The following is an 18512-nucleotide window of genomic DNA, read 5'->3' on the forward strand; positions in this document are numbered from 1 at the left end:
AATCTCGTAAGACAGAAAGAAAAGGGCCTATAAATGGGCCATAAATCCAAAGAAATCAAGCAGTTATCTATTGTAAAAGTTGCACTAAACACGTTTGCTAGTGACCCAACTAATAATCAAGCAGTTCATAAAACCGACTAATCCCTTTTAAACTTCCTCCCACTTCATCACCAACACAAAAAAAACCACACTTACAACCAAACTTACAGTTTCCTAATTTTAGAGAAGAGAGAAAAAGACATGGAAAGTGAAGAGGATGTTGAGAAAAGAGGAGCAATGGAGAATGGGATAGTAAAGATATCTCATATGTGGGATGATTCTGATGTTGAATGGAAAACTTGGTTAATCCCTATTTTTGTAGGGATTAATGTCATCATTTTCCTAGTTACTTTGTTCATTAACAACTGTCCTTCTCATGGTGGCGGTCGTGGTTGCGTAGCAAGGTTCCTTGGAAGATTTTCATTTGAACCACTTCATTACAACCCTCTCCTTGGTCCTGGCCCTCATGCGTACGTAACTTAATTAATCAAATATTTTTTCATTAATTTCTCCCTAATTTTTGCTAGTGTTGAGGTTTTTTACACGTTAGTGTACACATATTTGTCGCGATTTTGTCATTTAATTTGTTGGTATGTTGTAAGGTGGTTGTTATTGTATGATTTTATTTAGTGGTTACATAAATCTTATTGATATTTATTTTTTTGTATGCCTGAAGATTAATGAAAATGGGAGCTATAAATTGGTCAGTGATTGTTGAGCATCATCAACGATGGAGGCTCATCACGTCTATATGGCTACATAGCGGCCTTATTCACATTCTTTTTAACATGTTGACCCTCCTTTTCATTGGCATTCGCCTTGAACAACAATTTGGATTCTGTAAGTACTCGTTTCATAATATTATTCCCTCGGTTTTTAAATAATCATTATAGATCTTAAATTTATCTATGTGTTGGTTGAATTTGTGAATTTTTACAGTAAGGATTGGGATTATCTACCTAGTAGCAGGAATTGGAGGAAACATAACTTCATGTTTATTTTACCCAAATCACATTTCTGTTGGTCCAACTAGTGCTTTACTTGGGCTTATTGGAGCTATGTATTCTGAACTCATTACAAATTGGACCCTTTACACCAATAAGGTAAAGTATATTATACTGTGTATATATATACTAATGATTGTAATTTCATCCTACGTTTGCAATTTATAGTTTATTTTTGTGACCTTGTGTTTTCTTGTTATGCATGTTATACTAGGGTATGGCAGTGTGTACTATATCGTTAATGTTTGTGATCAACTTACTACTAACGGTAGTTCCTCATCCACATAACGGTGGTCCTTTTGGTGGGTTCGCGGTAGGGTTCCTTCTTGGCTTTATGTTGCTGCCTCGCCCTCATATTGGGTGGTTCACTAGGCGATTTCCTTCTGATCTTAGTTCCAAGACTAAGTTTAAGCCCTGCCAGTACGTGTTAGGGATCACGTCTCTTGTTTTGCTCGTCATAGGGTAAGCATCATGATCAAACACTTCCTTTTTTTTTTTTTTTTTTTTTTTTTTTTTTTTTTCCCTTCTATCTTTACAACAGTTTAACTCTTTAATATGGTACAAACTACGGCTAATTTTGATTTATAGGTACATAACTGGATTGGTAATGCTATTCCATAACTAAGGCGATACTTTATGGTGGTGTTGATGTTGGCATCTATCACCAAGGGGAATACTTAACATGTATTTATGTGTTAGACGTTGTTAATTTAATTACATACAATGTTAAAATGTTTTTATTAATCTATTTGTGATTTGTAAGATTATGGTTACTGGTTTGTAAGCTATGAGAAGTTTGCATACTTTGTCTCAATTTCATTTTAGGCCATTTATAGTAAACAAAGTGATCGTTTGGTTAACATTGAAAGCATACTACGTATTTTGTTTGGAATTTGATGCTTTATGTTGGGCCTATGTGCTCCTTTATTTAGAAGCCCAACTATATGAAGTCCAAATTATTTAATGATTTTCAAACATATTAGCTTTCTTGGTTGTAGAGATGTCCATTGGGCCGGTCCAAGCTGAATCTGGGGTGGCCTAGATATTGGGTTGGGTTAGGTGGCATAAGCCAGGCTGGGTCGCAGGTTGGATTAGGTTGATCATGAGTTGGCATGGGATAATTTGACTTGTGGATGGGTTAGACCCGCCCAATGAATATACCGATTCGGACGTATCATGGATAACCCAAGTATTTCAAACTATTCAACATAAATCCATGTTTGTTATGAAATAGAGTTATGTATGTCCATTATGTCTTTGTAACTCCCTAGTTTTATTAGTTTCCTTTGTAACCCCCTTGTACCTTTACTTCCATTGTAACCCCCTTTCGTCTTTACTTCTTTAATCCTTCACATAATGATGACTTTACACTCTCTTTTAGAGGTTACTACTTACTACTCACATGTATGTATGTATGTATGTATGTATGTATGTATATAGGCATGACCTAATGAAGAAGATATATGACTATGAAGATTACTCTCTACATCTTTCTTTTATTCTTCCTTTAATTTCATGTATTTTATAACACGTTATTAGCACCAAAGCTCTAAATGATTATTCTTTTGATTCCTATACATATACATAACTGCCTTTTGATTTAATCGACAGTTCATCATATGCTAGAAAGTTATATGGGTTCAGCGATATATTATACCTCCGTCTTAATCTTTGTCTCATCAACTGGGTGTAATTTCAAGCAAAGCAAATTAATAAGATAAAACCAAATCAGCCCCCTACCCGTCTAAGGAGGCAAATTTAATAGCAACTTTACGAGTATTCCCTATATTCTTTTCTCCAAACTTTATTAAATTTGTCATATTACTGTCCTTCTTGAAATAAATTAATTATAGGGTATTAGACTAGTTATTTGATTAATTATTTATATGCTCCGTTTTTATTGAAATGAAATATGAAGTTTATTAAATATGGGATATGGGATATGGCTATTGATTTGTTTCACCTGAGTTGTTGTATTTGAATATGCCGACCTATTGATTTGTTTCGACTAATTTGTCTTATTAGAATATCTATAATTTTAGAGAATGAAATTAGTTGGTGGTTTCATCATCAATCTCCGTCGAATGATGTGATGATCATAGTATATTGATTTTGATGAATTAAGAATTTAATCATGTTAAATGTACATTAAATGCTGGCCTTTTTGGAATTTTAAATTCTTGGACATGATGATCTAATATATATAACCTGTTGCTTTCAATTATGTGTGGTTTACCATCATCTTTGAGTGTTCAAATGTATTAGTTATGAACTGTTTTAATAGTTGTAGATTTTATTTTATTTTTAGATCTAGCTAAATTCCTATGAAATACATAAGATGTTAATCAAATCCTTCTGGAATTAGGCATCAAAGCTTGGTCGTTAGATTTGTGTTATAGGATTTAGTGAAGACTCCAATGCTTTTATACTATCATAAAGTTGAGAGTTTTTCCTTTATCACTTCTTTAGTGCCTACTTGCTCATACGGAATATTGAGTGGAAGTTAACAATTTTTGTTGAGTGCCTTATTCCCTTTGATGTTGAGTGAGTATCAGAAAGGTGTGATTTTGAGAAAATAATGGTTGTTAAGCCATGTGATAAACTATGTTACGAAGTATTAGAATTGCATTTGGTTGGATTGATTATTTCGTTGGTTTTGGTTGACTTCAAGAATAATCTTAGTTTTACTTTGGATAAAGTTTCGTTGTTTCTTATTATTTACTTTGTATTTGGTTTTATATAAGGTATAGTAAATGAATTACATTATTATTATAATTGTTTTTATTTCATGAGTATGCCTACTGATTGCTACCAAGTTTGATTAGCTTTATTGCATGATATTTTTCTTTTGTGTATGTGAGATGTTACTATTATAAGGTTATAAATTACTTGTGATAATTTATATATTATTAATATATTTATCTAAGCTAATTTCTAATTCCTCATTTATAATATTATAATTTCTCAAGGTATGCTTACTTTATAGATGTAGATGGCATGTGTTTGGTATATTACTATATTAGTGTATTAAGTTAATTGTTAAAGAAATTCAAAGTAATTTTGAATTTGAGGACAATTCTTTTATTTTGTTGATTAGATGGGAAAGCAGTTGATTGATGAATTAGTATTGTTTGTGACGAGAATAATGTCTATTACATGAGATAAATATAATTATATGAGGTGGTCAGGACTAGTATTGTACTACTAGTAACTAAAATACTCTATAATTGCATACTCCCCTCCATTTTTGGGACTTGAAGTTAAAATTTTATTTAATACTGACATGATTTCATTACTAAGATATTGATTGATACATGATTGAATTCGATTATGTATGTTTTATATGCCTACTTAGTTTGATTATAATTATAAGAATGATGAGTAAATTGACTTATACATGTGGACCTAAACTTCGTTCTTTTAGGTCCATAGTTTACCGAATCTTCAACATTAAGACTAATATTATTGGGCAAAAGGAACAAGAGTTTTATAAGAATATTTTTCTTTGTTTGATACATGCATTGCTAAAAGACTTTATGGCTTAAAAAGGAACAAGGGATTTAAAGATTGTTGGATTATTTTTATGCCCCCATATACAAGGATTAGAGGGAGATAGTGTTTATTCCATTGTTTTTATGTAATCCTTGCACATGAATAATTATATATGTTGATGGTCAGTTTAGTACATACACTAGTTTAAATATCAATGATTTATTTAATAGAGGTGGCCACATGATAATCTAATATTTAGAATAATATCATCCTGAAGATGGATATGAATAATATAATATATGTTATTACCTGTATACTAGCTATAAATGTACATGTTAAGCTGATGTCCCAAAAGGACAAGATCAGTTGCTATTCAAAGTAGCACACCTGAAGTGTGGTAATCTAAAGGGTTACAACGATAAGAATACTTGGAAGAGAAAATGGACAATAATTGACAATGACAAATTTGCGAAAATGACACATTATGATGGATCTCCCGAAGAGATCAATTCTAATACTTTAAAATGTGTTATGATTATATAAAGTACTCCAAAAGAGTATAAAATGTTGTCCAACAAGATTAGCATGTATTAAGATTACAATCAATGCTCCAGTGTGGAGTATGAGTATTAGTTAATTGTCTTACCAATTTTAGAAAGAAACACATTGGTGTACGTATATCACATCATACTCATGGTCATGCATAAAGTATCTATAATAAGGTGATCACCGGTATTATAAAACTGACCAGAATATAAATACTAAAGGAAAAATGATTGGATGTGATAATTAAAAATTAGGTCATCCGGGGTTTAATAAATTCCCGTTATGGAAACTTGAAGTTACATTTGATATGAAAGAAATAATGTGTTGATGCTCTCTCATGTTAAATATATGAAATAATTGAATGGCAAGACATAACATTGAGATTGAGCTATATTTGGATTGTGATTTTTAATAGTTTGTGTTAAAAGAAAAGTTCAAGAGATAATATAATTGGTGACTAGAAGTTCACTACAATAATTTATATGCTTGCAAATATTAGGTGACCAGAAGCTCACCAAGTACAAGATATATGTGGAATTTTTAAGTGACTAGTATCATACTATCAATGTTTCTAGCTAGTGATCCCAAATATCACCACCTAGTGCAATTATAGGAAAATTTATGTTTATATAACAATTCCCTTGATAGGGGCTATTGTTTGTCAGCACATAAGAAATAGAATAAGAAAATAGACAACTGCACAATTCATGACCCCCCTATTAATATTGATCTCCAGAAGAGAACAAAATTTCATTATTCTCCGAAAGAGATAGAAATTTGTTGAATATATTTGATTATCCTACGAGATGAAATTTGTTGCACACGAAATTATACTCTAAGTTGGTGAATAATTGCCCCAATATTTGAGATATTTTACCAACTTAGGGGGAAGAATTGAAGCAAGTTGGCAAATTTATAAAATTATAATCAGTTGATCCCTCTAATAATACTTTTTAAAGTTACATGCCAACTTATTATAGTGATAATGATATTATGTGCATACATACATTAAGATAGATCTTGCCAATTTTTCTTTAAACTACACCTGAAGTGTAGATTGTATGATCGGTTTCAATATAAATATGTGATATATGGCAAGATAGTGTAGTTGATACTTTTTAAAGTATAATAATAGTATATTAATACCATAGTGTGAGAAATACCCATGATACGTGGTATAGATATCTGAATTATTATAATAGATGGCCTATTACGTAAGAAAAGTTATAATGGTACCAATGAGAAATGTATTCAGATATCATTGTCAAAATAGCATGCAAATTAAATTGTATATTGAGGAATTATATGATACCGGTATATGATGGAACCGATAAATAATATGCATATGCAGAAGGAATGGACTTGTGAATAAGGTGTAAGAAATATATGTCCATTTTGATGTCGACATGAAACTAAGATAATAGTCAAAAGTTTATCATGGACAAAAAGTCCAACGAAATATGAATGATAATGATCAAAAGTTTATCATGAACTAGTAGTCCAATTAGAAAATGGATTTCTGAAATCCACACTGTACAGTGTTTGAATTTTTGAGTCTTTAATTTAATCTATGTGCATGTTCGAGTTTTAGATTTATGCATTATTCATTGTATGTGTAGGATTTAGTTTGATGCATTATTCATCACATATAAGTCTCTTGTTTTATATTTTATCATGAATTCTACATTTCATATTGCATACATTAGTTTTATACAACAATTGTGTTATATGTGAATGACGAGTTTATACTTCGATCCAAGAAAAAATTATGATGAAGGCTTATAAGAAGAAATTTATACTTCGATGGGCTTATAATTGTGATGAAAGTTTATATAATGACGATCCAATAGCATGTTATGAATCATGCATGAAAAGTTCCGAAGAACTTACATACAACATACTCAAATGTCTAGCCCTTCAAATTCTATATTTTGAAAAATGACAATGTTAATATTGTTATCAAACTTATTGAGAGTATTAGTGACTAAGTTATTGAGATATCAACTTAAAGTTTAACCATGTGAGAGTTAATTATTTTTGTAGTCATTGGAGAACTCTCGTATAAAATGCAAAATGTTTAAAGAAGAGTAGAATGAGATATATTACAGCAAGAATAATCTTCTTATGTTCAAGATGAACCATGAGTAAATTATATAGTAATTGCTATTATATAGTATTTGCTATGTTATATATTTACTAATTCATATAAGCTTAGATAATGACATCAAGATATCACGAGTTGCCATAAAATTATTATCAATATTTGAGTTAATAGCTACTTTTACGACCTCCAGAAGCAGGCATAATTTTGATGGTAAAGCAACTTGAAACAAAAATGTCATATACAAGTAAGATAGTGGTAAACACAACGACATAGGTTTGTTCTCAGAAATATGGAGAAATGAAGATGCATGACAGTGGATTTGAATATTCAAGTTTGATCAAAGAGGATCAAATATCAAAGAATGTTATTTAGTTACAAGTGTGAATTTACTAAGGCATTAAATTCATTACATTGGAAGATCTCAAGTTATGCATTCATCAGGGGGAGAAAATACGCGCTGCACTCTTTTTCCCTTAATCATGGTTTTGTCCCACATAGGGTTTTCCTGGTAAGGTTTTTAACGAGGCATCATGTCAAGGCGTATTACGAAAATGATGTACTCTTTTTCCTTCACTAGGGTTTTATCCCACAGGGTTTTTGCTGGTAAGGTTTTAACGAGGCACAATCTTCAATAATGGACATCGAAGGGGGAGTGTTATGAAATAGAGTTATGTATGTCCATTATGTCTTTGTAACTCCCTAGTTTTATTAGTTTCCTTTGTAACCCCCTTAGACCTTTACTTCCGTTGTACCCCCTTTCGTCTTTACTTCTTTAATCCTTCACATAATGATGACTTTACACTCTCTTTCAGAGGTTACTACTTACTACTCACATGTATATATATATATATATAGGCATGACCTAATGAAGAAGATATATGACAATGAAGATTACTCTCTACACATTTCTTTTATTCTTCCTTTAATTTCATGTATTTTATAACAATGTTGAAATAGTACTTTAGAATGAACTATTATTAATGATGATTTAAATTCTAATCTATTACAAGTCGATCACAATATAATTGTAAGTATATTCAAATAAATGCTAATAAACAAGTTAGACTCACTCAACTTTCATGAAATAACACAATATTTTCATTGTTCACCGAACTTAAAAAACCCTACAAAAAGTTAACCAAGCCAGTTCATCAACTATTTTAGAAGTAAACACAAATATTCCACCATTAAAATAACTCTTGCTCAATATTCAATTCAAAAAAAATGGTCGATTATCCAAGCTTAAGGTTAACAACCATGTTTGGATTATGGTTAGTAATATTAGTATCAAATGCCATGTGGCATAAGGTGGGGGCCGATGTCGACTGTACAACGGTGACTCAGCTCTTGAACACGTGTTCGGTATTCATTAGCTACGGGTCGCCGGACCCACTTCCAGGGTCGTCGTGTTGTGATGCGGTTGTGGGCCTGAGTAATTTGGGTGACACACCAGAAAACAGGAGGTCCTTATGTAAGTGTATGATGGGCCTAATTGCAGCTTATAGTCCAGATGCTACTTCCATTGCTACTTTGCCGGGCTTTTGTGGAGTTTCTTTGGGCTTTGTCATTGAGCCCACCATTGATTGTACTAGGTATGTTCTCTCTCTCCCTCTGTCAAACCAAACGTAGTAATAAACTAATCATTCATATAAAAGCTTAGATTCTTAAATAGTAGCTCTGGCATACAACAAGGTTTACCAAGCTTCTATACATTGAAATAAAACGCTACTTAAATCATATAAAAGTCACCCTTATGTAAAGTTGACTTTTATATAATTAGAAATAACTAAAGTTTTGTTCAAATGAATTCTAAATTACAGTTTTTTTTTTTTAAACCTTAAAAATCACTGGTCTGGTCTGATATCTTGGTTTGATTGAATCTTAATTGAATTTTTAGAAAAATGCCTCACACTTTGAAATGGAACAAATGTTAGTTATGATTATATTTTATTGGTAATTATGCAACATCAACTTTTTTTTTTTTTTTTTTATTTATTTTTATTTATTTTTAAAAGCATATCAATACTACTTGAAATGTCTATACATGAATTATAACGCATGTGTGAGTATGCATCTAAAGACTGCTATTTCCATGCTATGCAGCATACTGTGACTCAAGATGTGAAGACTTGGATGTAGCCTTGGTACCAAATAAAGAGCTTTATAAGGCTTACTAGTTACTCACATGTACAATCTTCATCTCATTATTCAAGATAGTATTTCCTTGATATTTGAAAATAAAGTTTGTTTTAAAGAGTATGTGCATACGAATAACGGAATTACACGAATCCACATATAAACTTATCCTCGTTTATTATTTTTTTTTTTTTACTTATAATAGAAGAGTTTTACATACACATACATCAAATAAACAACAGCAGACAAAAGAATAACCTCTGCTTAAAATATATGAAGAGATGACATCTATACCCGTAACACAATTACTAATAAGTTAATTTTAGATGGTCACAATAATGTCTCCTCAATTCCTCATTCAAATTATGTTACAATTACTCCATAGTCCAAAATACGGAGTAAAAAACATGTGTAATTGTAAAAACTTTTTTATATTTTTTACCCTTTAAAGAGTAAAAAATGTGTAATTGTTGGGTTGGAGAGAAAGTCAAAAGAAAGTGGGCCCAAAATCGAAAAAGCTGCAAGGTATATTTCAAGTGGTGGGCTGATTGAGTGTGAGGGGCATAATTGGGTTCAGGTTTCGAGTTGTGTTGTAGCCGTGTGACTCTTTTATTTGTACCACCTATTTGTACGGGAATTAGTGGATTGCCAGCCAACGACATCTTTTGTTTCTTTGCGATGTGCCTCACATCTTTATACTCTACTTTTTCCCTTAAATCACAGTTTAACACTATTAATTTGTTATTATAATTTTCTACCCAATTTATTTAGGAGTTCCGATTAAAATAACTATAAGATAAGTACTAAGGTTAAATTATGTGTTAATGTCGTAGAATACGACCATAGCTTTACATTATAACTATTAATAAACTAATGTACGTAGTTGATCTTTTGATAATGTATTTGATGGTTTTTGTATCTTTGAAACTTTACTCAAAGAGTATATCCATAGCATAATTAGTTAATCGGACATTTATGTTACCATTCTTAATTATTTGGTATGATATACAATGATGAGCTGAATAATCTTATGACACGACAAGTTAAGAATAATCCAAAATACCACCATAAACAATATATGTAACATAATCAAATAGAATACCGACATAGCTACATATACACCTTTTTCGTCGAAGATTTGGTACTTGGATTTTTTTGCCAAACATTCCTCGACGATGAAAGTGCCATTACACCCCACTCGCGTCGCGTACCCTAGTCTCTATCATCACCCCCTACATGGCATCTAAAACTATTAACACATACATGTTGAGAGAATTCACATGCTAAAACTATGCATTAATAGCTTCCCAAGCTAAATGAAACTCTAGTACATACCTTGTGTAACGCCAAAACTTTGATATAGACAAAAAAAAAGGGGTGGGCACGCACAAAAGAGTAAAGAAAAATCCTTAATATTCATAATTTCATATATCCGTGACAAAATAATATTAGTCCAAATGTAAATTAGTGAAATTCCTTTTTGTACCATATTTTAGAAGCTAGTCATTTAATTTTCCAAGGGAACCAAAATAATAAAATGGATTTTTGTGGGTATCCAACGTCTAGATTTTTTGTTTATTTGCTGCGTTTTTTTTGCCATTAAAGACGGTGCAAATCTTTCTCATGTGTGGTATATATGCCCAAATTAGGACAAATTGTGGAGACGTTTATTTGTAGGACAAATTTTGCCCACCAAATATAATGCCAAGAAATATTATATATAGAATTTACTTAAAAAAAAAAAAAAAAAAAAATGAAGATTTTTCAGGTAGTCCGTGATTTTGCAGTGATAGATTCAGTCTACATTGAGAATGTTTGTCTTGTTGAAAAGTTGGGATTTGACGTGATGAAATAACGTAGGTTACTAATCTAGCACTTAGTACTAGCTTATGGTCTCATAATCGGTGATTTGATTAAAGTGAATGTTAATTATATAATCTCGTAATCATGTTAGATTGATTTGTAATGTGTTGTTGTAATGTCGTGTCAATTAACTTGTATTGCATGCGAAAATGGTACATTAAGTTAAAAATCAAAATATGAAATAACCAAATAAGCAAGTTGGGGTAAACAAAAATTAAGAATGGGGTAGTGTATCATATTAATTGCATTGCAATGATTGGAGAGCTATTCGAATAAAATTGGCAACATAAACTAGGTTTTCATATTTGTAGAAACTTAGGGTAATATTCTAGGATTCCATAAGTATTTTGATTAAATGTGTGCGCCTAAATATGAAGGTGCGAGCCATTAAAAAAGAGAACTCTAATCTTGCCTCTAGTAGCAAGCGGCTTGATTACTGGGAAATTAATGAATAGTGCAAGATTTTGCCATAAAAAAGCAGCCTGCCAACCTCGAGTACAAATGAAGTGCATACAAAAAAATTAAATAAGGATGCAATAATTTTTTTATTTTTATACAAGAAGGCCGGTCCTATCAGACAAGTGGACAATTGTTGGAAAACTAGCGATTAAATACAGGTCAACGCTTGAGAATAGGGGGAGAGGTAAAGGAATCCCCTGAGACACAAAAAATTTTATCCTAATTACCAATGTAGGAGTACAACGTACACTTGTTAACATACCACCGCGACATAATGTGACAAGGTGCATTGATGGGAAAACATTTAGGTCATCGTAAGATGAAAAGGAAAATTCATGGCAAAAGAGAAGGTTAAACCAAAGTATTGTATCCATTCTACATGTGTGAATGGATGAAAGAAATTGCCAAAAAATGTCATCTCTTTTTGTCTTTTTAATGAAGGAATCCATCCAAAATTTTGTATTCAATGGTCCAATCTATGCAAAAATAGATCAAAACAATCCTTTGGGCAACTCCAATAACAGACTTTTTTCTCCAATTTGTAGAAATAGATAACTTAAGTCTTCATTCACTGAAAATTACGGAGCATATTACTATTATCAAAATGTCCAAACATGATTTATGAATAATCTTACAACCTTAAACCTAATTATAAAACATTAATAAACAAAACACCCACATAATCATGTTTGAACACCTCCATAATTAAAAGCTTATAACTACACTATCCCAAAGTAAGTGGAATTCTTAAAGCATTGCAATAGTTACATTCCTAAACTCAGAGAATTAACCGGTTTAGCTTTTATTAGGCTTTTCAATATTTTCACAAGTTAGCAAAAGGATCTGAGTTCTTTTTGGATGAAGTCGTAGATTGCCAAAATGCGTGAAGGGAACGTTTGATAGATCTACGCTTCTCAAAATCAATGTCTCCTCTTTGTCTAGGCACGCTATGGGATCTACTCTTGGCTCGAGATGATTCCGTGTTAGCCATATAGCTAGGACTTGCAAAACTTGCATATCCATTCCATAGGCTTCTTTTACTAGAATATTCATGCCTCAAAGGGGTCTTGGGACTTCTTCTAGAGCTACCAAATCCTCGAGGAGCTGATGATAAAGCTTGATCTGGTGGGCTGCTCTCAGCAGTGCAAGGTTCGAGGTGAAATTGAAGGGATTTCGTCGAAGCAACGTCCTCTGCACATGGACTTGAATTGGGCTTGTAAAGGTCATTCAGGCAATACCTTGCCAGGTGATCAGATGCTGCAAAACTGCGATTGTGGTAGTCTTGCACTGAAATGTGTTGCATCATTGGCTGTTGGAACAACAAGTTTCTTGTTTTTTTGGGCCTTGAGTGAGGCTTCCAACTGTCGACTTCAAGGATTTTGTCGCTCTTTTCATCATCAGCACGAGGAATCTTGATCGAGCTTTGGCTGTTCACCGAAGATCCAGCTTCCACCCAATTATCTACCCAATTTGTAGCTGAAAGTTTATTCTCATTGCTCTTTGCCTCTCTGTAGCTTGATATTGTTCCACATCTCTGCATAACAGAATATATATACATGACAATGTTAATTGGTTATTTTTTAGCTTGGAAATTAACATATAAATAAAGACAAGTCTATAATGGTTTTCTTTTGAAGAAAGCATTCTAATTTATGAACATCAACCATTAATTTGTGATCATTAACTTAGTCTATTCATTTGCAAAAACTAAGGGTGTTTGTAAAAAGCATATAAACAACCAATACCTTGATGATAGGAGAATCCTCAAGCTTTTCACTGGTGTCACAGATTTCATAACTTCTGGAATTCTCTTGGTCCTGTAGAAGTCACAAATTATGTTTAATGAAATCCTAGATACATAAATTAAAAAAAATATATATGGATAAATCCTAGATATTATGAAATACTGCATATAAACTTATCTATGTTAGACGGTGATTCAAAGTAGAGGAAATTCAATCATAAAATATGTTCGACCAATTCAAGGAATTAAGCATTGTCATCCACACTAAACAAGTACCAAATATCATGAATAGATAACATCCATAATCACATATGGTCTTAAGAACAAGCCAAAGAATGCAATGCACATTTTGTTCATGTCCTTTAGGTTCTGTCATTTTCCAAAATATACATCCTTTTTTCTTATTGTTTTCTTTCATTTTGTTTTTAATTCCTTTGTTTTGGTGTGGTGGCGTGTCTCTCTGTGTGTTCATATAACTGAATAAGCGCTGCATCCCAAAAGGACAAAAAAAAATAATTGTCAAAATCAACTCTTTATCTTCAGTGCATAACAGGACAGGATTGTAGGTTGCAGCTTAGAGTTGCAATGTGGAGAAGAAGATTTTGGAATAAGCCTTACATGATTCGGTGAATCTGAGTTTAGTACACGGTGAACTCGAGCTCGATCCTGGACTCGAACCAAGGCTTGCAAGCGTCGAAGCATGTCTGTGCTTTGTTTCCTGACAAAGTGGCCTCTCACAAGCGCTTGAAGTTTAACCAGTCCCTTAAGTGCCTTCAGAGCCCTCCTTGCCTTTAGAGCATGCCCCAAAAGTGATTAAAAGAATATATCAGCATGCAGTTAAGTAAATTAATCAACCAAACAACATAACAAAAGTACTGCAGAAGACTGAAGCATCATCAGAAGTTAATATCAGCATATCAGCTCTGAATCCAATAAAGTTCTCCTGAAATCTATAAAGGTTCCAGATGTGGCACAAAATACTATGGAATTTGAAGAAAAAAAATGCAGATACAGATTAGTACCAGGTACCACTTAACTATAAGATCGTGTCGACTCTACAGTCAATTCCGATCCAGGTTATCTAATCTCAGGTACAATTTAAGTCCAGAACTCCAGATCAGACCACTACAGATTAGGTCGGGTCAGATTAGACAGGTCCTTAATTAATAGCAAAACCGGAGTAAAGTTGGTTGAAATCATTGCCTTACACATTCCAAAAATATTTCTACAGGAGCAAATATCAATTTACAACTCATTTGATGCTAAGAGAAAAAGAGGCAATCCCAAAAGGAGAATAAAAGCAGTAAAAGCATGGCTTTTAAGTTAAAAAAAAAAAAAAAAAAGATAACCTTGTTTGTTACAACACTAAAAATGGCATTTTCTACTTTAAGCATAATATAAAGGGTAATTATATCAAAGAAAAAGGAAACAGGGGAATTAGCTGTAAGTTACAGTTACAGATGCTTTTTTAAGGAGCTTTTTTTACATCACAGGTAGATTAGAATTAGTGGGGATCAATTGCAAAACTCAAGTAAGACAAAAAAGGGTAATTTCTAAAATCAATTATTTTTCAAACCATTTATGAGTTCATGATGTATGCTAAAGGTCCCAAGTGGGTGATGCATTTGCACTAACAATTGAATAGAATTATAAAAGTGAAAGAGACTGAAAGATACAAGTTGAACTAGGGTAGTTAGAAGGAGCTTAGGCACTCTAAAGGACCACATATATTAACATTCATGAAATGGTATGGGGCTTTTTTATGTGATTGAAACTCTTCCAAAGCCTTCATTATAGTGAAAGGATGCATATCTACAAGTCAAAAAAACGGGGAATCCCCCCCGGAAAACCAAATGACAAATGTCGATTTACAATTTGATGATGGCCTTAATAAAGTATAGCTCGTGCACAAGCTGGTCCATGTTATAAAGTTGATCAGTTTTCTACACCAAGACAGAAATGTAGCTAATCAAGCTATTGTACAAAAAATTTAAGATAATATGCACAAAACACGCTCAATATATAGACAAACTGATGTTTGCTAGTGATAAAGAACTTAAACCACAAGAACCCTTGTGCACTAAGTTCCATTTCAAGCAAAATATCAATTGAGCAAGCAAGACAGCATAGAATATTAAAACTTCGAATGTTTCTCATTCAATATTATTGGATGGCTCGGGATGTTATGATTAAGCACAACTAATTTGTTACCTAAATGCATATATTCTAATTTGTTACCTAAATGCATATATTCTCCATTAAGAATGTAAACTATAGTACATTAAAAGCCTGTAGTAGAAGCTAACAAAATAAATGAGGCCCTAGTAGAAGTCTAAGAATAGTAAAACTTAGTACTCAATACATTACCAATACTAGTGAACTGACTATATCAGCCAGACAGCCACAGAAACTCAGATCGGTCCCATTTTACTCAAACTTAAGCTCTTGTAATTATCCTAACAAAGAGTAGGTTGGTGGTATGGAAGTTTCAGTGAAAATGCCCTATCATCCTAGTTAAAATTACCATTTTACCCTTGGGTTAGACAAAAAGTATTATGACTTTCCTTTTCCAAAACATTATCACGTGTTACACCAATCAAAACCACAAAAAAAATTAAAAAGGGTAAAAAAAACCAAGGTCAAAGTCATCTTGACCAAGTAGGAGTGTTCATACACTTCCAAGTTTTTTAACTCTTTAAGTAGGAATGTAATTAAATACAACTTGTTTACTTGTTTATTAGTAGTACTCTTTGAGTCAAATGACAACTATTATGTTTATTACGAGTACTTCTATAACACGAAGGCTGATCAATAATTAATAAAGAAAGGAAGGCAGATCAAAAGCTTAAAGGAAAGTGTGTAAAGAAAGAAAAGTACCCATCTCAATGAAGCAAAGTTTTAGTGACAACAAGATAACTTTATGTACTTTAAGACATTAAATTTGTGTGGCTTAACTAGTGTAAAACATGCCCACTTGATTGAGCTTTGAGATAAAATTCTGGTACAAAACTCGCAATTACTAACATATAGATACATTCAATCATCCACATTTAAGACTAGTAGTGCCTTATCAACTACTTCAGAAAATCAGATATGAAAGTTTGACTGACATGCGCAACAAGTTACCATTCAACAATGTAACACATCACTCAATCATCTTTTATGAAATTCTAAACAAAGTACTTCAAACTTCACACCAACTTTAAAATGAAAGTGAAGGATTTTTCCTCAAAAACTAGTATTATTCGAGGATAACTGAAAAATTATTTTAAAACAGACAGAGTATGTACATCGAACAAGAATTACATGACAATTAAAATACTAAAATAGTCCGAGTCTTGCCGTGAGTCGTAGGGAACTAATTCTTTCTGAAAACAAAAGTAAATATGAGGCCCACTAATAACTTGATCTTACTAAACACTTTGATTCCCACTATTTTCCTCCAAAAGAGACACATAAAAAAACAAAACTATTGGATTTTATACTAAGGGACCAATTACTTTTCTATTTCGATGGAAATATTAATTGCTAAATATATGGATTTTATTATACTAACGGGCCAAAATATTTTCCCTTGTTTTATTTGTGGACATGGACCAATTTTACATATTTTCTAATTAAGATTATCACACACATATATTAATATAAACAAAAAAAAATACAGTAGATTTATATGGAGTGGTAACTCAAGAGTAATCATTTATTTTTTGTTGTCATACATAAATAGAAAGAAGGCACCTTCATCAATTTGTATCAGAAAAAACTTTAAGTACTATTTTGTTGGTGTATAAAACTTTTACCAGTACTTTGTATATATTTTTTGCAAGTATATGTGTTATTATGAATGAAAATTTAATATCGTGTTTCACAATCAACTTGCTATAAACATTTGTCAATGATCAGCAAATTCTATTTCTTGAAAAAAGATTTACAAGGGAAAAGATAAAATAGAAACGCGAACACGGCCATGAAACAATACATTATCGAAACAAAATCCTCAGTCCCACATTTTGCATAAAATGTTGTACAATTGACAAGAAAAAAATCTAAATTGCTGATCATATAAAAACTTTGTATACTCTGTATTTTATAAATAAAATTTCAGAATTATATTGTACTGTATACATACTTGTATTGAACATTTGTCATTCAGGAAAAATAAAATAAAAATAAATTAAGAGATTAAAAAAAAAAGGTTAGTGAAAAAGAAAAACAAGGAAAGAATATCATTTAATGAGCTTATTCTTGGAACTCATGAATAGAGAAGTTGTCAAACAGCTAAGTTGAGTAAGTGCTCAAAAACATGCAAATGAGCAAATCGTCACTACTAGGAGCAAACTTTCAGAAAGCCCATTCGAAAATATTTACTCAAAAATGACAAAATTTCACCGACTAAATCAAAGTCAAACTAACTACCCCATGCCCCAAAAAAGGTACCATACCAAGAATTATGCCTAATTGTTAATTACAGAGTATATAGTCGGGAATTTTATATAACAAAATCACGCGTTAATTAGTGTCTTTACCTACAGATACTGTCGATAAAATGTTAACTTCCCAAGAAGAATGATAGCAATATGTTTATGGATTAATAGAGTATATTAAAAATAAATTTTAGAATATGAAAAAATTGAGACTGTTAAAAAGCAAGAATAACTAACCAGGTAACCTCGAAAAGCGGACTGAATCTTAACAGCAGCGAAATGCTCTAACGACCACCTCCTACTGCTGACCTGTCCCGGCAGGGGAGAAGAGGAAGGGCCATTGGAAGTAAGGCGGACGACTTCGGCAGCCGCTTTGGCCGCGGCTAAAGCAGCCTCGGCAACGGCTGCCGTAGCGGCCGCCACGGCTATTGCATGCTTATTAGCATCAATAGAGTCATTCTCCACACTCCCGTAAAAGTTGGATTCGGAAACGGTGGTGGTGGTGGTGGTGGTGGAGGGTGGAGGAGGGGAGAGGGTTTTACGACGATGGCGGAAGATTCGATTAAACCAATTGGAAGGCTTAGACTTAGGCATTGGAATGTATCATGGCAAAGGTAAAAGAATGAAGAAATATTGAGAAAATGTGAAAGAGTGGGTGAAAGAGTAAGGGATGATAAAAAAGTTTGTTAAGTTAGGAGAGA

At 32.4% G+C, this 18512-nt stretch overlaps 3 protein-coding genes across 3 annotated transcripts; 2 read left to right on the forward strand and 1 right to left on the reverse strand.

Annotated features, from left to right (window-relative positions):
* Positions 1-240: 240 nt before the first annotated feature.
* On the forward strand, positions 241-1827 carry LOC145565642 (RHOMBOID-like protein 3). The gene is made up of 6 exons (XM_081625577.1): positions 241-509; positions 716-879; positions 979-1142; positions 1258-1505; positions 1632-1647; positions 1807-1827. Exons 1-6 carry the CDS (start codon positions 241-243, stop codon positions 1825-1827), a joined length of 882 nt encoding a protein of 293 aa, XP_081481703.1.
* A 6582-nt stretch (positions 1828-8409) lies between these two features.
* On the forward strand, positions 8410-9362 carry LOC145565643 (Bifunctional inhibitor/lipid-transfer protein/seed storage 2S albumin superfamily protein). The gene is made up of 2 exons (XM_081625578.1): positions 8410-8770; positions 9289-9362. The coding sequence occupies exons 1-2, from the start codon at positions 8410-8412 to the stop codon at positions 9360-9362; spliced, it is 435 nt and encodes a 144-aa protein (XP_081481704.1).
* A 2848-nt stretch (positions 9363-12210) lies between these two features.
* On the reverse strand, positions 12211-18512 carry LOC145562812 (protein IQ-DOMAIN 24-like). Its single transcript, XM_081623213.1, has 4 exons — positions 18049-18512; positions 14006-14176; positions 13389-13460; positions 12211-13177 (listed from the first exon to the last, which is right to left on the reverse strand). Exons 1-4 carry the CDS (start codon positions 18403-18405, stop codon positions 12467-12469), a joined length of 1311 nt encoding a protein of 436 aa, XP_081479339.1. The 5' UTR covers positions 18406-18512; the 3' UTR covers positions 12211-12466.

Source organism: Chenopodium album, chromosome 10, assembly GCF_948465745.1.
Source record: "Chenopodium album chromosome 10, dcCheAlbu1.1, whole genome shotgun sequence".
NCBI classification, from domain to species: Eukaryota; Viridiplantae; Streptophyta; class Magnoliopsida; order Caryophyllales; family Amaranthaceae; genus Chenopodium; species Chenopodium album.